The sequence below is a fragment of the Musca autumnalis genome, unplaced genomic scaffold (genome assembly GCF_047663935.1).
Source record: "Musca autumnalis isolate F117 unplaced genomic scaffold, ASM4766393v1 scaffold_1, whole genome shotgun sequence".
NCBI lineage: Eukaryota > Metazoa > Arthropoda > Insecta > Diptera > Muscidae > Musca > Musca autumnalis.
The window spans coordinates 79,929,801-79,953,276 of record NW_027411644.1 but is presented as its reverse complement, the minus strand read 5'-3'; the positions used below and the strand labels follow the sequence as shown (position 1 = coordinate 79,953,276).

Sequence of the window (23,476 nt, the reverse complement as noted above, 5' to 3'; positions counted from 1 at the left end):
CAACACCAGGGAATTTCGTTTTTGAATAAAAATGATTTTTGTTTTGTCTTTTTTCCTCCTCCGACAATTTCGAAACGATCCAATTTTGGCACAATTTGTCCTCTATCATGTGGACAACTTCCTTCAATACGTTCGACAATGTAGATTGAACCATGCAATTGTAGTAATCATTGCCTTGGGACATTTGGGGGTCGATCATCGATAACAATTATCGTTGAGTGGCGTTGCCAGTTGTCAAAATTGATCCACGTATGGCAACTCTCAACTGAAGTTGCGAATCTCAGTTGACGAAGCGGCTGTTTTTCAGCAACCACAAATTTTCAGTTGCAGTGAACATTTTCGAAGAAACAAGAAGTAAAATAGAAGGAAAAATAAACATTTAATTAACAATTATTGATTCTTTGCATCATTAATTAATTTTGTGTATCATTATGGTGGTCCATCGCAATAAGTGAATTTATCGCCTTTGGGGCGGACAGCAGCAAATCTTTTGCAAATGAATTTGGTGACAAATAAAGTAGGTTCAGTTTAAGTACAAATGACCAACATCCTCCATCTATATAGCCAACTACACCAGGGAATTTCGTTTTTGAATAAAAATGGTTTTTATTTTGCCTTTTTTCCTCCTCTGTCAACTTCGAAACGATCCAATTTTGGCACAATTTGTCCTCTATCAAGTGGACAACTTCCTTCAATACTTTCGACAATGTAGATTGAGCCATGCAATTGTTGAAATCATTGCCATGGGACTTATGGAAACTTCCCTCCTCCAAGAATCGCAACGCTGCGCACACTTTTAAAAGTGCTGTTGATTTGTAACTTACTTTGAAGTCATCCTTTAACGTTTCCACAACGTAAATTGCGGCATCCTTTGGCAATCAAAATATTTAAGGCGTATTTTGAAATAATTTACTGATTATACAGATCTTTCCACATGATCATCAGCTTACAGTACAGATGGCAATTCCAATGGATTCGACTTGTCCCTCAAATTTCTTCTAATAGATGCAATGTCCTGTACATTTTCTTCGTCATCAAAAAATAATTCCACCGAATTTATCATTTTTTGGGACAGCAAATAAAACTTGACGATCCGAAGATTCAATGGGCAGGTTATATTCCAAACTTGGGTTGTTTTCCAAATTTGCTCGAAAACTCAGCCAAAATATTAAAATATTGTCCAGAATACACAAAAGAGTTATCCAAAGCGCACTTATTTTTAAAATGTTTTTTTTTTTTTTTTTTTTGAGAATAGAGGTCACAATTTTGAAAAAACACTGATCGATAACACGTTTATCGACCACCCAGTTGAGTTGACATTAATGGTACAACATTTCGTCTCAGTCGCGCAGACAACTGACAACGCAACTCAAGTTTAGTGGCAATACAAGATAGACCCATTGGACTCTTCCCTCCGCAAAAAAATCTCAAAACAGCGCACACTTTTAAAAGTGAGGGTATTGCTGTTTTTTTCTGTAACTTACTTTGAAGTCATCCTTTAACGTTTCAGCATCCTTTTCAATCGATAATACTTCTTAAACCTAAAATAATTTAGTGATTATACAGATCTTTCCAAAATGGGCTTCAACTTACAGTGCAGACGGCAATTCCAATGGATTCGACTTGTCCCTCAAATTTCTTCTAATAGATGTCATGTCCTGTACATTTTCTTCATCATCAAAAAATAATTGCACTGAACTTATCATTTTAAAATAGTTTTTTTGTTGATGAGAGTATTGTCTGCCTTGTTAATACGATTTTTGTTGTTGAGAATTGTTTGGCTGTAGGCTTTTCATAAATAAAAATCCAATTTTCTGATTTTGAAGCTTTATTTTCCAATATTTCGATTGGACTCTCCAATCATCTTCAGGGAATTGAAAGATAGTTGTGGTAACTTCTACCAAGAGCTTTCTTGGCGGATTGTGCCGCCTTTTGGATTTTAGAGTTCACAAGTTGGAAAAAACACTGATCGATAACAAGTTTATCGACAACCCAGTTGGGTTGACACCAATGATACAACATTTCATCTCAGTTGTGCTGACAATTGACAACGCAACTCAAGTTTAGTGGTAATGCAAAATCGACACCAAAGTTTAGGTGCTTTTCGTTCGCATTCATTTTCTTTCGACATAGTGAAACAGGCCCTAAGGTAACCCAGCAAAATTTTAAGGAAGGGGTTCCATGCGATGACGTGATTTCATGGCATCTTTTGCATTGGTTCAAACGAAGTCATGAAAGATCCGATCTTTTCATTAGCATTTAAACCAACGCAAAGGAAGTCGTGAAAGATCCGATCTTTTCATTAGCATTTGAACCCATCGATCCAATAGATATGAATTTTGGGTTTTTATTTATACACATTTTTCTAAATATATAAGATAATTACAATCGGTTTGATGTTGTCGGAGACTCGAAATCACAACCAACGTTGTTAAAACTCTCGTCGTAATGATAATGTTATTGCAAAGTGTTGGTGAAAATGACATGCCAAAGCATTGGTGGAAATGACATGCCAAAGCATTGGTAAAAATGACATGTCAAAGCATTGGTGTAAATGACATACTTTGGATCCAAAAATGAATAGCATCTTTTGGGGTCCACGCTCATATAAAATTCATCGATGAAGATGCTAAAAAGATGACATGCCAGATCACTTGCATCCATGATTGAATGACATCTTTGGCATCGAACATTTTGCTGGGTAAATAATGTCGTAAACTCTGTTTTATGAGCTTTTTTAATGTTCTTAGCAATATACAACCAGAGTGACTATCGGGCATGTTCTGGAATTCACCGTGCATCCATTTCACATTTCACATCACACATGCACTTCCCTTGTGAAGGCAATGGCGTTTTTGTATTGCACGTGAAAAGAACTTTCGAAAGCTTTTAAACTTTATCATAAACAATGAAAAGCAAATTAGTCTACGTTCGTACATCAGCGAATAATATTAATTAATTAATATTCAGCCCAATTATAAACATCATCTCACAGTGAGTTTTCTCATACTCGCCTCCTCCCTTATTATAAACATCATATAGCCTTGAGCGCTGTTATGTTCTCACTATTCCCTTACTATAAACCAGGTATCGGCACTAATACAAACGCATTGTTTGCGGCCTCACGCATACTACTCGCTCTCTCCACAAACAGCGAGTGTGTTAATACATTGCTAAAATTAAAAATCATTCAAACAAGCCGCAATAGAACCTTCTTCATTGACTTCTGAAAGAAGACTGAGTGGTGGTTGTTCTGTTGTTATTCTCATCAAGGGCACGTGTGCCCCTTTTTGCCGGATGCTGCTATAAACAACAAAGGTGTGAGCAAAACTCACGTTCGTGAGAAAAGTACCTATTATAAATGTAAAAAAAAAAAATGTGAAAAAGAGGGAATTTTCTGGCCAGAAATTTCACTTAAGAAATCAAAGTGTGTTTAACAAAAAATGTATGTAAGTATGGACATTTTTTACAAAAACAGTTGACCCCACCCCCTTCTTATATTAAAATATGGAATAACAATTGGATATTTATCAAATACTACTATTATAAATAAAAAGACAACAAAAAGAAAGACAACGTTATTCTTATTGAAATTGTATTTAGAATTCAAATTTAGGTTCAAATGTTGAAGAAAGCATTCGATGTTTCATGAATTTTAATTTACTGTCCGGGTATGAAAGGGTCTTTATGACTAAATAAATAAGTATTTGTATTTCAAACAGAAGAAACACACCCACCCAATAAAAAAGTAGAACATCATTTGTTTGATAATTTTCCAATGGTATGTATTATTATTTTATTTAATATTTTTTATATTTTAAATCTAAAAAAACTATTGAAACTATTGAAACTAATTAAGTTATGTAAGAAATTGAATTCTGTTTGTTTTGCTATCATTAACTCAAATGTATGTGTGTGTTTCTTTGTTAATAATTATTTAAATTAATATTTAAAATACAAATTGTTTGTATTCTAGTATTAGGTGTTAGTTATAAAATGATTTTAATGTAGGCGAAGATTTCTTGGATGTATGTAAAATGTGAGCAGTGCTGCAAAAACTTTGTAATGAACATTGTTATACAAAGCTGATAGCTGGTAGATAGATTGTGGGAGATGAATTTCTTAAACGAACACGAGGTGAATGGCATGAGGGCCAGAGGATTAATTCTATATAAGTATATGTATGTTTATTTAATTATTATAATCAAATATTATTTAATGCTAAAGTTATATTACATATATTTATCATATGTACACAGGAGGGAGGGGTTGAAGTAATAAAGAGGGAGGGGCGGGGAGGTCCTTGAATAGGAGCTGTAATTAATGTTTCATTTTACGCTTGGCGTAATTATTAATTACTATTCAATGTGATATAATCGCATTGCGTTTTTTTTTTTGCTTTTTTCTTTCCATTTGTTCTCATTTCTTGCGAAGAACCAATAAAATGTAAACTTAGAAAAACTTGTGTGCTAATTTTTAAGTAAATAAAATTAATTAAACATTTGCATCACTTGATGTAGACGACGGTGATATTTTCAAAATATTCGCCTGTGTTTGAATGTTACTTGACGTCTGTTGTTGGTCCTTGGCTTGAGCTAGCGAGACCATTTTTAAATTCTGTAACGTTTTAAGATTTATGTTGTTCGGTGATAGAAATATTTGACCGCCACCTTGCACTGCTAAGACAACGCGATTTGAGGTGGCGGCTGCTGTACTTGAAGATGTTTTTAATGTTGCTTTGGTCTGAAGTAAAAAATTAAGGGTATTTTTTAGTTATGTACAATCAATTGTTGCATTATTTTTTAGTGACACCTACCTGCTGATTTGTGTTTATAATAACATTTTTATTTGTCGCTTGTCCCGTTGAGGCGGCTGTCTGCAATCGCAGTGTCTGGCCACCTGTTCCCAACAGTATAGTCTTAGGTGCATTTGTTGTAGCAGCATTGGTTGTGTTGGTTGTTCCTGTACTAGATTCACTGCTGTTTATGATTTTATTACCAATGACATTGGTGGCTGTTAGTCGATTACCAGATGCCGTAACAATTTGTGGCATTTGTTGCACGCGAAGTATTTGATTGCCCATGATAACAGTTTGCATTTGACCCGTACCAGAGTTACTACTGCTGTTATTCGATTGATTTGATGATGTAGTAGCTTGTTGTTGAGCTGATACTATGTTACCACTTCTATTGAGCAGTTGTTGAATATTTGTCTGGAAATATAAACACGAAAATATATGTAAATGAAAATAGTTGTTATTGTTGTAACAGCATATGCTGGGGTTTATTCACAACGTAAATTCCCCGTGAGTTTTCCCATTCTCTCCCTTAAGTTCAAACGGCGGAATCATAAAACCCACGGGGAATTCCCCTTCAGAATAAGGCTTTATAGATATGTTTGTAAGTTCATTGTTCTGTTTAATCTGACTCTGGGTCTATCTACAGTTCTAGGAATATAGCTGCCTCGACAGGTTGTAGCCACAAAGCTAGTGAGTTGAGTAGATTTGGCAGGGTAGTAGAAAAGGTGCAGTGTGTCATGCGAGCCTGTGCCGTGTGCTGGGCAGATGTTTGGCACCGTATCACAAACCCTTGAACTATATGATTTTTTTCTGTCGTTATTATTATTACAGTTTTCATTGCTATACATTACAAAGTAAGAAAAAATCACAATATAGAAATTGAATTATAAGGTTTTTGATTTGCTCGATCGAGATGTGCCACATTCGTTCTCGAGCGTACTTACTTACTTAGCTGGCCCATTACAGAACATTTGTTCTATAGGCCGAACTAAGAAGAGATCTCCATTCCTCTCTATTTGTTGCTTTGCTCTCTGGAATACCGCGCCTTTTCATCTCAACATCCACTTGTTTGCGCCATCTATTCCTTGGCCTGCCAATTCTGCGTGCACCGCCATGTGGCATGTATTCATACGCCTTTTTAGCGGGTTCATCATCGCTCATTCTTATGATATGGCCTAGCCAACGCAATCGCTGCATCTCGATACGTTTAACAATATTGATGTCGTTGTATAGCAGATACAGCTCGTGGTTCATGCGACGTCGATATTCACCGTCAACGCAGATTGGTCCGTAGATCTTTCGAAGAATTTTTCTCTCAAACACACCAAGCACTGCCATGTCTGCTTGCGCAAGTACCCAGGCTTCGGAGCCATACATCAGCACGGGTAGTATCAGTGTTTTGTAGAGCGTTATTTTTGTTTGACGAGATGTGGCTTTGTTTTTAAACTGCTTACTTAATCCAAAGTAGCATCTGTTGGCCAATACAATTCTTCTTTTTATTTCACAACTGATGTCGTTTGTTGTGTTGACGGAGGTGCCGAGGTAGACGAAGTCTTTTACTACCTCAATATTATAGGAACCAACTTCCACAGTCGGTCCGAGCTCAATGGACGCATTGCGCGTCGACACCATCAACTTGGTCTTCTCACCGTTTACCGCCAGACCCACTTTAGCAGATTCTCCTTCGACCTTTATAAAGGTATCAGTTACTTCATTTACTGATCGGCCTATGATGTCAATATCATCAGCATAAGCAAGTAACATGTGACTATTGGTGTAGATTGTGCCACTTCTTTGACGTTTGCCTCTCGTATAACCTTTTCCAGCAGGATGTTAAAGAGATCACACGAAAGGCTGTCTCCTTGTCTGAAACCTCTTTTGGTACCAAACTCTTCGGAGAGGTTCTTTCCTATTTTAACTGAGGACCTCGTGTCAGTTAAAGTCATTTTGCAAAGACGGATGAGCTTTGCGGGGATACCAAATTCAGACATGGCTTGGAATACTTTGAACGCAGCGGGCTGTCGAAGGCTGCTTTATAATCGACAAAAAGGTGGTGGGTGTCGATCTGCATCTCTTGGGTCTTCTCCAGGATTTGCCGCAGGGTAAATATCTGGTCAATGGTGGACTTGCCAGGTCTAAAGCCGCATTGGTATGGTCCAATTACCTCGTTGACCATAGGCTTTAGTCGTTCGCACAATATCCCTGACACGATCTTGTAGGCAATAGGGAGTAGACTTATGCCCCTATAGTTAGAGCATACAGTCTTATCTCCCTTCTTGTGGACGGGGCACAGGATACTCAGGTTCCAATCGTCGGGTACTCGTTCTTCCTGCCAGATGGTGCTAACTAGCTGGTGAATACACCTTATCAGGGTGTCGCCTCCGGTTTTGAACAGCTCGGCTGGTAAGCCATCGGCTCCTGCTGCCTTATTATTCTTTAGCCGATTTATTGCTGTCTTTACCTCATCTTGGCTGGGCAGTATACATTCAATACCATCTTCTGGGATTGGGACTGTGGTATCTTCGTCTTCTTCGCTGCTATTGGATACCAACAGATTTGAAAAATGTTCTTTCCATATCCTGAGTATACTATCTGTATCAGTTACCAAATTACCTTGCTGGTCTCTACAGGAGGATGTGCCTGTACCAAAGCCATCAGTTTGATGCTTGACTCTTTGGTAGAATTTTCGGACTTCATTCTGGCTCCTGTACATCTCGATTTTTTCACACTCCCGCTTTTCCATCTCTCTCTTTTTCCTGCGGAAAAGACGTTTCTCCTCTCTCCTTTTCTCCCTGTATCTCTCTCGTGCGCTACGCGTTGCTACGGATTGTAAAGTAGCCTTATATGCCGCATTTTTCTCTTCGGTGGCAGCACGACACTCCTCATCATACCATGGATTCCTTGGTGGAGGTCTCTGGTATCCAAGTATGGATTTTGCGGCTGTTTGCATGGAGTGGGCAATGCTTTGCCATTGCGCTGATATGTTATCGGGATGAGGAGGGCTTTGATTAAGCAATTGGGCTAGTTGAGTGGAATATGCTGTGGCTATCTGTTGTGATTGCAGCTTACCGATGTCTAACTTTCGTGTTGTGTCTGCTCGTACTTTGTTTGCTACGTTTAAGCGGGTGCGTACCTTTGCTGCAACAAGGTAGTGGTCCGAATCAATGTTTGCGCCTCGGAACGATCGTACATCCAACACGCTCGATGAATGTCTTCCATCTATCACAACATGATCAATTTGGTTTCTTGTTTTCTGATCTGGAGACAGCCAGGTGCCCTTATGAATATCGAGATGATTAAATCTGGTACTGCTAACTACCATGTTTTTTGCAGCTGCAAAGTCTATCAGTCTCATACCATTGTCAGATGTTTCACTGTGGAGACTGAATTTCCCGACTGTTGGGCCAAAGATATTCTCCTTTCCAATTTTGGCATTAAAATCGCCTAGAATGATTTTAATGTCATGGGCAGGGCAACGGTCATATGTTTCTTCTAAGCACTCGTAAAATATATCTTTGGTCTGTTCGTCCTTTTCTTCAGTGGGAGCATGAGCGCAGATAAAGCTGATGTTGAAGAATTTAGCTTTTATTCGAATTGCAGCAAGTCTTTCATTCACTGGAGTGAAGCTGGATACAAGATGTTTTAGTCTCCGACTAACTACGAATCCACAACCAAACTCATGCTTTACGTCATGGCAGCTATAATACAGTGCGTCACCTTTAGGTGTTGTTGTGACGCCTTTCCCAATCCATCGTATTTCCTGTATGGCAGTAATATCGGTCTTGTACTTTTCAAGTACGTCTGCCAATGCGAAGACTGCACCTTCTCTATAAAGAGTGCGAACATTCCAGGTGCAGATTCGCAGATCATGGTCCTTAAAACGTTTGCGGGGTTCGTCAACTTTAGAGGGGTTTGTTTTTCTTTTCTTTCGTTTTTTCATAGTAGGCTGTTTTTTCTAGGGGAGGGTTACTAACCCGACGCCCAAACCCAAGTTTTTAACGTTCTTATGGGTGAACGCGCGGCACATGTTAGCTCACTACCTTTAACGGGTGTTAAAGGCAGTTCCCCAGGTGACACCACGGGGAGGTCAGTGTCCACTTGGGATGAAAGAGGGACCAAGATAAATCCTGGGCTTTGCCATGTTAAAGCCGGTCAGGACCGTTCCTTGGTATCTTCCATCCCCTACGTCACCCCCGTTCTCGAGCGTAGTTGAGTAAAAACTACTCTGGGTTGTCGTGGCAGCTGACGCTCCTCAGCTGCGATAGATGGTGGATGTTCTACGAGGGCCGCATTCTCACTATTGTTGTTCTGCAACTGCATCCGTGTAAATTATATTTAGACATGTATTATAGACTAACCTAACCTAACGTTGTTCCTCTCTTTCTAGATCATGAAGATACATGCTACTAACATGCCTCGGCGGGGATCCTATCAACCATATGGTTATTAGTCTCTCACGGCTACAACCGGTCAAGTGCTGCAATGAGAGCATGTCAATGTAGATGGTCTACTGAAGACATTGGGAAGCACCCTGTTGCAGTTCTCAAGGAGGCATTCTGATATATTTGAATATTTTCCCATCGCGTTGCACTTATTTCGTGGACTGCACTGAAGTCGCATTGCTTACCACAGACCGACCTATCGCGTTATATGTGGTCAACAAGATTTCTTTATATACATCCTAAGTGCAGCCGGTTAGGCACTGGAAGACCTTATTCCTAAATCCCAGCTAGAATTATGTTACCATCGACCATGATATGATATTCAACTCAGTGCTTGCCTCTGCAGTTCATGTGTTGAACAAAGTGGCCGTAGATTTAGTGGTGGATATTTGCATATTCCTTGCATGGAAACAGGGTGTAAGATCAGTCAAATAGGGGTTCAGCATTAACAAATGACATCGGGGAAGAAGGTACCTGGCGTCAAATCGTATAATCATCCGCATACGTTACGTAGAGCTTAAACGGGTTCGAAGATATCAACCCACATTGATAAACTCAATGTTTCACTCTACGGGGCTTGACTTCTTGTTCTGAATTCCACGTACGACCGGCCTCCACACATATAATTGATTACCCAACGTTTCAAACTTGGCCGGAGGGTTGTCTGCTCAATGTTCCAAATTGCGTGGAGTGTTTGACAGTATCAAAGGCCTTTGATAAATCAAGCGCCACCATCACTGTTCTACCACACTACTTGCTCTGGTTGTCGTGCTGAGCTTCTTACGGAACACACACTGATGATCAGCAACAAGTGGATAGCTATTTCTGAGGTTGAGGAGGAATAGAACCTAAAGAGTCTTTGTTACGGGTGACAACATGCTAATCGGTATGTACAATTCGCCTTTGACGGCATCCTTACTGGCTTCTGTAGCGTGGTGATCACCCTGCTCATTTTTGGACTTCGGGAACTCTGTGGGTGGCTAGCGACAGGTAGAGAACTTTAGTGAGATACTCAACTCCCGACACATCCAGCTCTTTCAGCATTAACATTAAGATTCCATCAGGACCAACGCTTTGGATGATTTAGATTTCCTGGTGGCATTAGCAATATCACCCATTGTATATTGTGGAGGTTCCTCCTTCGCAGGAAGAGATCTAATGCGACGTAGTACCGTTTTCTCCGTCGTGTCACTTCCGAGGTGCTCGACAAACAATTGATTAAAATAAATCAACTCTATAGATAATTTTGCCACTTGTTCCGCTTTTGCTCGACGATGAACCTGTTAACTTCCAGTGTCGGCTCCCTTACTCTGGGGTCACTGGGTTTGGCTCGACAAAGCTCATAATGCTCATAATACCGTCTCTGATGGGAAATTTTTTCTCAATTCGGATATTCGACCAGCAGGTATATAGCGAGCGGCTGCAGCAGTTATGATGTCTCAAAACGTATCGACCCGAACATCATAGAGGTTAAGCAGATCTCTAAAGCGATGAAACCTTGCCAATTAGCTTTCCCATGATTGATGAAAATGCGGCATTCAGAGGTGATGAAATCGGGCGTTCTGCTGATGGAGACAACTATGGGGAGATGTTCTGAACCAAGAACTACGACGGCTTTGCCAGATGACGTCATTTGTTAGACAAGGTGACGCGATGGTTATGTCTGGCGAACTGTCACACTCTCCGTTATTTCTGATAAGGGCGTCTTCATTGATCCTGCTACACCTGCTCAGCCTGCACTATACCCATCTGGTCTTTTCCGAGGACCGGAGGCCAGAACTCTAGATGAGCACTAAAGTCCCTCAAGACCTCCCAAAAGCGGGCTAATGTTGGACCTATAACCTGGAGTACAGCTATTTATGGGCGGGATGTATACGTTCAGCAACTCTATCTCTGCAGTTCCGCACCTGACTGCTACCCCCATACATTCCATGTACGGGTTATTAGAGCCAGGCTCACGAGAGATACGTCTAAATTGAACAGACTGGTGCAATAGGAAAGCATATCTCCCATCTCCACTTCTGGTGCAATCCTTTCCACTATTTCCTCGATCTTACCTCGGAGGGAGTCCACTGCAACTACATCACATTTTCAGGGATTTGAACAACAATGGTGTGTGTGCAGCTGCTGTTGGGGGATTGCGGGGGTGTCGCTTATTCTGGGGGCTATGTTCATGCAGCATGTTGCAGTTCCTATCGTAGTCCTTCACATGGACGGGCCCAGAACAAACCCTGAAATGCACCCCCTCCCGACATCTATTGCATCTCACCGAAGTTTGAGAGAATTGGATGCGTATGTGATAAACTGAGCACATCCAAATTGGTCCAGGGTTTTCCTCCGTCCCCGCACACCAAAAACATCCTGAATAGGCATTTTGGGACATTCTGCTCCCAACACAGAAAAACGATACAAATACAAAAACCACACCGGACGAAAATAATGCGTCCGTCAGCGCCGAAGTGAGTACCACTTTGTTCCAACGCATTTGGGCGTATTCATTCCCTTGATTTGAGGCGGAGCCTATACAGCGCTCCTGCCTTTCTGCGGGCCAGGCACCCGCTAGATAATGCAACTCCACATTCGAGCCAAAAGTCTACTCACGATTTGGGTTTAAATCACAGACTCCCGGTGTCTTGCTCCCAACAGGGGTCTGCACCAAATTGCCAGACTAGTTCTTACGGACTAGGGGCTCCTGACTCCCGCGGAATCAGAATGTAAACTTCGGCCAGGCTCCGTAGCATAAATACTACTAACATATGTACATGGAGATGACAGCCTCTGCCGGAACACTGTTGTTGGTGTATTTCCGGGTCAATCCGGTATAGAAGAAACAGCCGCGAGGAATTGAGCCAAACAAAAGTAGCGGAATTCTGTAACTCTTTTTGCCGTTGGTGGCAAAAATCGGTAAAATTAAGCAGGGTTATCATGAATAAAAATTCCGCGCGTAATTTTTCCCTTTCCCCATTTTCAGGGGAATATTTTTGTCAATTCAGCAAGAATATTGCATAATTAAGTGATTCAAGTAGTTTTCAAATTTTTAAAATATCGATTTTAAAGTAATTTCACTTTTTAAAATTATTTTCCTCGCGGAAAATTCCGAGATAAATATTCATGATAACCCTGAAGATGTTCATAAACGCAATTTGTAGGTAAGTTAGTGACCAAAATAAAGTTGTTGCTGAGTTCTACCAATAGAAACAATGTTGTCCACTTTTCTTTCATAATTTTGCTTTTTAATTTACCGATTGTTGTCGGTTACCAAAAATGAATCAATGATTTTGATTTTTTAAAAAATATTCTACTAACGAATTTTTTAAAACATTTGGGGACCAGACAAACTTTCCACTGAGAGTTATGGTGCATTTTACAAGTTTTAATTAGTTTTCATTTTAATTTTTTTTTTTCGAAATTTCAAACTGTACTTACATTTCCTTGTTGCAGCTTAATCGTTTGACCACCAATAACAATACTGCCCGACGATGTTTGAACAATATTTTGCCCTGACGGCGGATTAACAATTTGTGCCTTGTTAATTGCAGTGACAGTTTTACCGGAGGCCAAAACAAATGGCTTTCCTTGTAAGGTAGTAACATTTATATTTCCTGACGACACCTGTTGATTGTTGGTGTTTAATACACGAATATTACTCCCTGCTGCTGCCGCCGCTGTAGCTGTACCAGCTTTAGTTATAATTTTTGTACCACCAGCAGTTGTCAAAACCCGCCGTTGGCCACTGGCTGTAGTTACAATACCGGGCGTCACTTTCGTGGCATCAACATTAACAAACGAGGTATTAACCGAGCCAGAATTTGCCTGGGTAGTTATAATTCTTTGGCCTACTGTTATATTATTGGAATTGCTCAGCGATATAATACTATTCGGCACAGAAACAATAGCATATTGTGGCTGTTGAGAAGAAGATTGTGGTGGCTTTGTTTGCTGTTGTAGCTGCTGCTGGGGAATCTTTTGTAAGATTGTAGTGTTTAGTTGCTTATTGGCTTTAACAACTGTTGTTGGATTAACGTTTCCAGCAATTCTTAATGTGCCTCCTTGTTTTTGTATTAAACTATCGAGAGATATAATTTGGGCACCCGAACTGGTTATTATACGAGCAGCAGTTGGATTTGAAGTTGCCTCTGAAGACTTCTGTTGCTGTTGTTGTTGGCCGGTTGTTTTGAGTATTTTGGTTAAATTTTGTTGCTGAGCTGAAACATTATCCCTATTTGTGTTGGTGGATTGTTGTGCTGCCAATGTTATAGTTTGTGGTTGTCTCTGGATAATATTTTGCTGCTGCTGTTGGGTCGTTGAAGCTGAACCGCTTGTCACAACTTGTACAGTTTTAAATTGTAATTGATTTTGATTAATATTACTGGTCTGGTGCTGTTGTTGTTGCTGCTGCTTTAGATTTTGCATGAGTATTCTTTGTTGTTGTGGTGTTAATATTGTTGTATTAATTGTTTGTATTTTATTGCTGCTTCCACCACTAAGCGTGGATGAGGCAGATGTTGCTGTTGTTGTTGTGGGTGTGACCACCACCGATGTTGAACTGCCGACTGGCAGCTGTTGTAGTACAATATTTTTGCCTTGTGCTACTGATGATTGTCCAATGACAGTTGTATTGCCTGAAAATAAATGAAAAAAGAATAAAAGAAGGTTAACAGGGAAGTTATCAGATAAGTTTAGTGTTTGAGTTGGACAACAACAAAAATCATTGGGTAACATGAGGCCTACTACATATACTAGAAGTTTTTCGTTTTCTAAGGTATCCCACAATTTTAAACTTTACTTGTCGATATAATTTTTATTTTTTAAAAACAAAACATTAATTCAAAGCCGCACACGCATCTCTTCCGATTCTTGCATCCTTTTTTGAATTAAATTGCAATGGACACCGAGGTAAGATCGAGGATATAGTTGATTTCACGAGTCGGAAGACTATCATGGCTGCGGCGGTGCAGGAAACCAAGTTCAACAACAACTGAAGCTTACAGCGTTGTGATGGTTACAACGTACTGATAAAGGATCGCACCAGAAGTGGAGGTGGGGGGTTAGCTTTCCTATTGCACCAGTCTGTACAATACAGACCTATCTTGCTTGAGCCTGGCTCCAAAATTAAACCGCTTCTGGAAGGTCATAACCGTCTGGTCTTGAAGGATTTTAAATCATGCTCATCATTAGTTGTGCTATTCGGTCCTGCGAAACGACTAGAGGCGTATAGCGCTGGCTGAGCAAATTGATAGTTTTTCGTTTTGCACGGTCAATGAGTGCGCCTCTACTAGAATAAGCGGAGAGTATCACAGTTCGCCAGACATACCAGGTCTGAAAAATTACGCTAGGTGACGTCAACTCGTCGTTTCCCTTGGATCAGAAAATCACCCCATGATTGACTCCATCAACCGACCGATTTCATCACCTCTGAACGCCGCAGTTTCAGAGAGTTCACGAATCACCGCTTCAGAAATCTGCCCAACCCTTGTGAAGTTCGGGTAGCAGAAAGGACGTTGCGAAGCATCATCATTGCTGCAGCCTCTCGCCAAATACCTGCTGGTCGAATACCCGAAGTAAGACCAAACTTCCCAGCAGAGGCGAATTAGCAAATGAACGTGACGACCTTCGTCGAACCAACCCCATTGACGCCCCAGAGTCAGGGCGTTGAAACTGGAAGTTAAACCACATAAAGAGTTGCAACATTGAAGCCGGAATAAGTGAATAGTGTGTAATGGTTAAGTCACTCTTGAACCCAGGAAAGAAGGACCTCAGAGTCACGTTTGGCCACATTAAGCTGATTGATCCGAAGAGGTGCGCAAGTTTTTCCAATCGACAGTTTGTCGAGTACACCGGGAGTGACTGGGCGAAGAGTACTACGTCGCATTAGATCTCTTGCTGTCGAGGATGAACCACCACAATTTACACTGGATAATGTTACGAATCCCATCATGAAACAACTGGATGTGCCGGAAGTCGAGTATCTCACAAAAGTTAATGACCTAGCCACCCACATCGTTCCCGAAGTCTGATGGTTCCGCTACTGAAGCCAACAAGAATGCCAGCAAAGGTGAATCGTACTCACGTACTGTTGTCTAGAAAGAGCGACAAAATTATTTCTAACCATGATATCGATCTGACTAGACTCGTGGTGACTAGGTATAACGGTCTTCCCATTTTTAATTATTTTCCAGACTTTGTCGATATTTTCAAAGTGTTCTTTGGTTTTATTAAACATTCTTAAAATAATCGGCCAATAGAGGTCCATGTTTTGGTATATCCAGACGTACCTCCCATTTTTATAATTTTACGATTTTGACCATATTTTCCAAATGAATGTGCTGAAATTTGACATTTCGAGTAATAAGAACCAATAACCATATTTTCCAAATGAATGTGCTGAAATTTGGCATTTCGAGTAATAAGAACCAATAACTACATGTAATACAAGTTGTCAAATAAGTGTTTTCGAAATGTAATGGAGGTTCCAAAATTTTGAAATTCTTTTGCATAGATAGTGTAAACTTAGAAAAATCATATCCCGAAACATCCCCCTGAAGGTGTGCAATAATTTCTGGAGAACTGGAGATAGACCCAGGTCGTCCATTTTTTTGGACAAGAACGATATACGTATGTAAAGTTATTGAGTCTAAGTTCTATAATTAAGCCATACATAAAGTTTCCAAAATTTGCCCATAATTTGACGAATTTTTGGTTTCCGCTCACTCTGTCGATGACGCTCTGAACGATACCTTAAACTCAACAATATATCCAAATATGAACCAACATCCACTAAATTTATGTTTCTAACTTTTTGGCTCGTTATAACCTATGCTTAAAATTTCGAGGCGGTAGCTCGATTAAATCTAGGGGTCGATTATGGATAGCAACCCAACTCCAGTTGCGTTGCGCACAGTAAAGTTAGTAATATAATTTTCTATTTTCGCATTAGAATTTATACTTTTTTACAATAGCTGGAGGTTCAAAACACTGATATTAACTGAATTTGACAAAAAATTCCGTCTTTTTACTCATTTTAATTGCATGATTTTCTCTTCCGGCAACGCAACTACAGTTGAGTTGCTATCCATAATCGACCCCCTATTTTGGCACTCTTTCCATACAAGTGGCACCACTGTGCGACTGCAGGACTGTGAGCGCACCACATTCTATAGCGTAAATAGAGCCCAACAGCAAGATCCAGCAACCTATCCTGTACAACAACAACCGATTGCAGAAAGCGAAAAAACACTGCGTCATTTTCTATTCTCTGTGAAAATTCCATAGACTATTCCAAAATTGTAAACGAAATTACTTTAACATATCTAAAAACAAGAAAGATCGAAACTTACCCAATATAACTCTTTGAGTTTTAAGAGTTTGACCCAGGGTCGTTGTTTGCAGTTTTGATCCAGTGGGGGATGTTGATTGTTTCATAATGATATGCTGTTGCTGCTGTTGTTGTGCAGCTTGTTTTTGTTGAAGAGCAGCAAATGCCTGAGCTGACATTTTAACAATAGAACCGGCAGCAGGACTAGAAGTGACTACAGAAGTTGGCGTGACTGTAGAACTATTTGAACTGCTATTGATGGTAACATTTCCACTACTTGACAATAATTGAAAACCTGCTGTATTTCTTTGTTGCTGGTGCTGCTGAGGAGTACTGGGTCTTTGTTCCGCTGGTACTGGACTGGTGGCTGATATATTTGTTGCAACAATTCTCTGTCTCTGTACCAATTGTTGACTTCCACCCGTGGGAGAAGTTAAAATTGTTTTAACATTTGAGCCGGGTAATAAACGTATAATATTTTGTTTACCACCACCACTTGGTGACGGAGACTGCGCTGCTGATGGTGAAATGGAATTATCCGAGAGATCTGTAGTAACCGCTGTAGCTGAGGTGTTTGTATTGATATTAATGCTATTCGCCACCGAGATGGGTAATGTAATAATATTTGATGACTGTTGTTGCAACTGCTGCTGTTGTTGCGGACTTAGGGTAATGCGACTGTGTTGTTTAATAATTTGTTGTTGGGGAGATTTTTGTTTATTTAGGGTATTGGCAGATTGTTGATTGGTTACTTGATTGATAATTATGGGCTTGTTAAGCATAACCCGCTTGCCAGCCAAATTTGCGGTAAGATTTGTTTGTTGTACAGGAGATGTTTGTTGATTGGTTTTGTTGGGGTTGTTGTTGCTATTCGATGAAACCACTGAGGTGGCATTTGAAACATGTACCGTTTGTAGACCTTGTGGCGTGGCAACAATAATTGGCGTTGTATTTGAATGTGGATTAGAAGTTTTCGCCTGTGGAACTTGAAAACTATGTTGGGCGGTAGTTGCTTTATTTTCTTGTCTCAGAGTGGGTTTAAGCAAAGATTTTTGCTGCTGAGCTTGTTGTGGACTGTTGCCAACAACGGTTACTTGTTGTTGTGCAGGAGGTATGTTGTATTTCAATGGTGGTACGGGCGGACATTTTTGGATTTGTATTTGTTGTTGCAAGTGTTTTTGTTGTGTTAGCGCCGATTGTTGTTGCCTTTGGACATTACTGCTGTTACTAACAATTATGGGGTTGGCGGGTACCAAGGCGGGCAGGGAAAGCAAGGTACCGCCACCATTGCTACCGTTTGCCACTGCACTGCTCTCAACTGTTTCTTGCTCCGGGCTATTTAGTTTGCCACCTGATGTCGTTGTCATGGGCCTTGTTGGTTTCCGCTGTTGCAACTTCTTTGTCTTTCCAATTGTTTGATTTTGCTGATGTATCCGTTCAAACTCTTCCTCCGTACGATTGCGATGTAAATAAATCCAAATTTTCCTTTTTGGATCATAACGCACACAGGGATCATGTTCTGTGTGCATGCGATCCAAGGCTCCGCTAACAATTGTTTGTAGTACATTTTCCGCCGCATCTGGATTAATGTATTGTGAACATTTCAAAAGTTCCGATATATCGGCACGCGTACCCTCACCATTGGGTAAACGAGCGGTGGCATCCCGCACTAGGGTGAGTATGGTTACAAAATTGGGCCTATCACCCACCATCATACTATGGCCTCGTGCCTTGGCCAATGCTAGCATTGGAGTATAGATACCCTTGACGGGACCCACCACACTTTCATAGCCATGCATAACATATGTGTAGGCCTTGTGGGGTTGTTCAAACCGCTCTCTTTCCTGACGCTGAAATTCAAGCATTTCTTCTTGTGTTGCTGGTCGCACTGTCCAATTTGTGGGAAATCTTGGTGGTGGTGGAGGTGGAATCATTGCTGCTGCCTCAGCAGCAGCTTCATCACTTTCCACAACTGATTTGGGCAATACTTCTAATTTTCCTTCAAGGGATTTCCGGTTTTCCTGTGGTTGCTTACGCTTTTCCATCCACATATTGCAGAGTTCTGTTAAACGATTATCCGAATCACGCCCTGCCCCAATCCATTGATAGATATTCATTTGTATTTTATGCTCAATATATGGGACATATTCTTCGGGCAGGTCAGGGAAGTCACCAACCAAAAAGTTAATGGCAGAACTCAGGAGACTTGACCAATTATCTGCATGTGCATACCACTCATTAAGGGCGGTTATGGGATTTCTTAACCAAATATCGATTTTAAATTTCAAATCATCAAAACGCATACGATGATTGGGTGTGGAACAGAAAAAGTCTCTTATCAGGGAGAAATAGGAGGCATGTGTTTCCTGTATCAATTCACTGGAACAAATTAAGTTTGTCATGCAGCCGGAGGAGGACGATGGTGTTAGGGATTTCTGATTGTTTGGCGATGATTTGAGAGAAACTTTTGCGGAAATGGGTTCCAATTTGGGTAAAGGATGTGATTGTTGGTTACGATTTCCATTTTTATGTGTGTGATGGTGGTGTGCTGAACCACCCAAAACAATATCATCACCAATAACAAAATTGCTTAAATTATCATCACCACCAAATGTTTCAACTTCTTCCTGTTGTAATTCCACCTCACTGTCCAGCATGTTAAAGGCATCATGATCACTGGTGGCCAATATCGATGAATCATCCATACATAAATTCAAATTATCATTATGTCCCGTCACCATGAATGATGACATATTTAGAGAATCATTTGATGTATTATGTAAATGTTGATGATTATTATTGGGTTTTGTGAAAGAGGGTGGTGGTGATTCCATTTGTTGCTGTTGGGCTGTTGATGATTGTTGGAGATAATGTGCCGGCATTGTTGTTGTTGCTGCTGATGCTGTTGGCAAATTGCCGGTATTCTGTTGCTGAAACATTTCATTTTTCTTGGCTATAGGCTGTTGAATGGGTACAAGGGCAGGTGGTTCACTTAGCTTGTTAGTTGATTGTTGTTGTTGGGTTGATGTCGCTGGTGGTGTTGTTTGCATATGGGGTGTGGTGTTTGCATTATTTGGTGTTATTGGTAATGTAGAAAGGTTATGTTTATTTATTCCCAATGGATTCTCTGTATTTTCAGTTGTGCCCAGTTGACTGGTGTTTGGGGGAATGACATTGGAAGCTGCTGATACCGAAGCTTTGGGTTTACGTCCTGGTTTTCCTGCTCCCAGCACTCGTTTAAAGTTGCCACCAATTTGTGCCCTCGCACACACATCACGTAAGCGTATATCAGATGTCTCCAATTCGGGTAGAGTCTGAAAAAATAAGAAAAAATTTTTGTTAATTTTTGGTAAAGGGAAAATTATTCTTAATAAATAAAAAGGGAATCTGGCGACTTTGTCTGGACTTGTATACCCCCAACTTTAAATTTCCCATGAACAAATCCCAAACACTGTAGAGGCATTTTTGTTGTTCGGAAAGTCGTTCTGGGATTTTCTTATAGTCTTTGCAATTAAATTATATGGTGAAAATCTGCAACACAATCTATAATTGTGAATGAAAGGGGGTTTTGAAGAAATATGAACTTCACAAGAACAAAAAAGCCCGTAAAATACTTTTAGTACGGCCGGACTGAACTTTTTATACCCTCCAACATAATATATACTGAACTAAAATGGAATAATTAGTTTCCTGATATCCACCACGGATATCCCAAATGGCCAAATTAGGTCAAAAAAATGTATCTACAAATTTCTTCAATCTGTTCGTACCTTTATATGGAGGATATACCAAAACATGTACCTGTGCGGATGACTTTTGGTGGAGGAGTTTCGGGACCTCTGAGGAATTCAAATGTCAAACTACATCTGTTTCGGTTAAAAAATGTAGCTAAAATCCTCAATATACCGAAAATTACGAGCTAACGTTCAATAGGGGCTATACCAAAAAATGGACCTAGGTCGACGATTTTTGGTGGAGAAGTTTCGTGACCACTGTAAACCTCAAGAGTCAAATTGAAGCTTTGTCGGTTCAATTTTGCAGCAAAAATCCCCAAAATACATTAAATGGGGCTATACCAAATCATAAACCTATATTGACGACTTTTGGTGTTGAAGGTTCGAGACCACTGCGAACCTCAAATGTCAAATTAAAGCTAGTTCGGTAAAAAATTTAACTAATTTCCTCAAAAAACCTTAAATTGGATGGAACCGTTATATTTTCGCCAAACCAAAACGTGGACCTATATATCGAACTTGACCTGCCTATGGAAAAAAGGCACTCTGGTGCACAATTTTAGCGTTCTATCTCAATGATTCCGTTCATTTTCATCAAATTTGGTGTTACAGAATCCTAGTGGATCTTTAATATTCGACAACTTAAACAATAATATCCCATTTTCCTAGCCCTGAAATAGGGACATCATGTACTACTTTCGGGAAAATTTGCAATTCTAATCAAAAACAGACGTTAAACTGCACTGCATGTGAACCAAAATTATTGGAATTTTGTTGAAAAGAAATTAAAAGGTGTTGACCGATATGGTCAACCTTAGAAGGTACTCTAAGTTTGGAAGAAGTTCAGACTTTACAAAGTAGGATCAAATCGATTACTTACAAATTCCAACCAACTACAAATTATGTATAATATGATATATGGTTTCTAAACCAATTACTTCGACGAGTTAATTTTTGATCTCGCGTTCGTTTGAATTGTAGCGTAGCTTTCGGTGGTGTGTACTTACCGGTTCAGTCAATTTTCTCCTCTTATGTTCTCGTAAATATTCTTTAAAATTTCGATTTGTAAGCCTCGATTGCCGCGAACGCTGTTGCATACGGAATGCTTCCTCATCGTCTTGTTCCGAACGTTTCCGGAATACGGTGCTATAGACACAACGTTCGGCCAATGCTATATTCGTTTTGGGCGGTTCGGCATTTTCTTCCAACGACCGCTGTTGTTGTATTAAATCTTTTCGCCATTCTTCATTAAGATTATTATCCATATCATTATCTTCGTCGGCACTAAGTACAAAATCTTCCATTAGATTTAATTCTTGAGCTATTTGTGAGATTTCCGTATAGAAACGTTTGCGGGCACGAATCGCTGATAATTTGTTGTCATGATATAAATGTCCTGGTTTTGGTTGACGCATACTTGTAACAGAAGTTGAGGCTGCAGGTGCTTTGGTAACAGTCTCGGGCAAAGATTTGATGGCATGATCCAGTAATCGTTGCCGAGATACAAACAATTCTTTGGCCATGTAGGAGAGTCGTTCACAGGTCTGAAATTTACTTTCCCGCCTTTGTGACTTTTTGATGTTTTCACGTAATTTCTTGATGTCCGGACGATAATTGCCAGCCTCTAAATGTTTTTGTAAAGTAGACAAGGGCGATTGGCCAAATACTTTAAGGTCGCCACTAAATAACATTGATATGGAACGAGTTTGTTCTACTGCTGCCATTTGTGGTGGTAGTACCTTATTAAAGTTCGGCAGGTATTGATGGAGATGATTTTGTATATGTGGTGGCAACTCCTGCCACGATTCCAATGAGAAAAACTCTTGAAAGATGGCAGGATTTTCACATAGGCCTCTAGGTAAACTCAATACTTCATTGGTAATTTTTGCCAATTCCAAGGAATCATCAGATTCATTTTCCTCATCCGTGTCCTCATCGGAGGATGTTGATGAAACACTAGAATCTCCTTCTGAACTGCTGCTACTTGATCCAATTCCAGTGGCAAAGTTGCCATAAGCATTGTTCTGTTGCATTTGGTATTGTTGTTGTTGCCCTCGTTCATTACCACCCAAACCGCCACCTTCTTCCTGACCACCACCGGCAAAGGATTCACTGTATTCCGAGTCGGACATATGGAATGTCGTAGGTATTTTCATAAACACACCTCACCACAACACAAGAATTTACAACGGTTGGCCTAGAGCAATTGGTACCTGCAAATGGTATAAAATCAATTGGCCCACATTAATGCTATTGAATATTTACTTTTCGTTTCTTTTTTCTTTTGTTTTTCTAATAAAAATTTCTTCTCTATACCAAGCACACAGACCCAACATTCATTTAGTCTCAAAGCACAAACAATTTTAACTTAAATTATAAATTCGAACACCAACCAACACACGCAACAACCGGACGAACAAACGGCACACACTATTTTTTATAATTTTTCTCTTCTATTTTCTTTTCAGTTGCATCATCGTTTAATACATTTTTCCTCTTGCTTGCTTTCATTGAATTATTAGAAGTTTTTTTGTGTGCAGCCGAATATTTTTGTAGACGAGTTCAAGATAGCGCCCGTTTTTAGATGGGGAAATCAACAAACCTTTGCCGTTTCGTTATGTGCTCGATAAAAAACAATGCCACCGATAAAATTTGTAACGAATAATCTTAATTTTATGGCGATTAAATGCGCAATTTACATGATTTCCTTCTTCTTTTCTTTCGGAATTGTCTTGTGGCTTGTACTTCTCTTGCCCTACTCGTGTTTTTTTCTTCACTCGATAATTTTGTGAACATTTTAAAATATAAAGTATTATGTGAGAATACAACCCTGTTTTTCTCTTTGATTTGACAACGGGTTGATATATATAAATGGTAAATGTTGTGAAAATGTATGTTGATGTTGCCACAGAAATGAGAAATATCTGTGGTGTTCAGAGCAATAGATATTTCAGTCGATACAGACAAGTTGAAGGAAGTAAAAAATGTCACTTGATAGAGAAATGCATGGTTTAATAAGAAAGGTTAGCCAAAGCTTTATGTCAATTTAAATTTTTTCATTCGAGTATGCCTAAAACTTCAAAACAATATAAACAAACTGTGAATGTGTGTGTGGTGTTTGAATAATATGCCAAACAATTTTAAAAACAATCGAATTCAATGATTTTTAAAATGGTTTTTAGACCAT

The 23,476-nt window shown here is 39.8% G+C and overlaps 1 protein-coding gene across 2 annotated transcripts; it reads right to left on the bottom strand.

Moving 5' to 3' along the window:
- Positions 1–3,755: 3,755 nt before the first annotated feature.
- Positions 3,756–23,127, bottom strand: LOC141402008 (uncharacterized). Of its 2 annotated transcripts, none has more exons than XM_073982623.1 (6): positions 22,892–23,127; positions 21,297–22,502; positions 16,578–19,869; positions 12,667–13,862; positions 4,817–5,212; positions 3,756–4,743 (listed from the first exon to the last, which is right to left on the bottom strand). In XM_073982623.1, exons 2-6 carry the CDS (start codon positions 22,443–22,445, stop codon positions 4,495–4,497), a joined length of 6,282 nt encoding a protein of 2,093 aa, XP_073838724.1. In that variant the 5' UTR covers positions 22,446–22,502; positions 22,892–23,127; the 3' UTR covers positions 3,756–4,494. The 2 variants fall into 2 exon arrangements, with proteins under 2 accessions (XP_073838724.1, XP_073838718.1); XM_073982617.1 differs by lacking the exon at positions 22,892–23,127 and adding an exon at positions 22,683–22,820.
- Between the last annotated feature and the right edge of the window lie 349 nt (positions 23,128–23,476).

Excerpts from the sequence above, each read along its gene's own strand:
- LOC141402008 (XM_073982623.1), bottom strand. The coding sequence starts at position 22,445 with ATGAAAATACCTACGACATTCCATATGTCCGACTCGGAATACAGTGAA. Across the intron at positions 5,213-12,666 it reads TTAAGCTGCAACAAGGAAAT|ACAAATATTCAACAACTGCT; the intron begins GTAAGTACAGTT and ends TTATATTTCCAG. Across the intron at positions 4,744-4,816 it reads TTATAAACACAAATCAGCAG|ACCAAAGCAACATTAAAAAC; the intron begins GTAGGTGTCACT and ends TTTTTACTTCAG.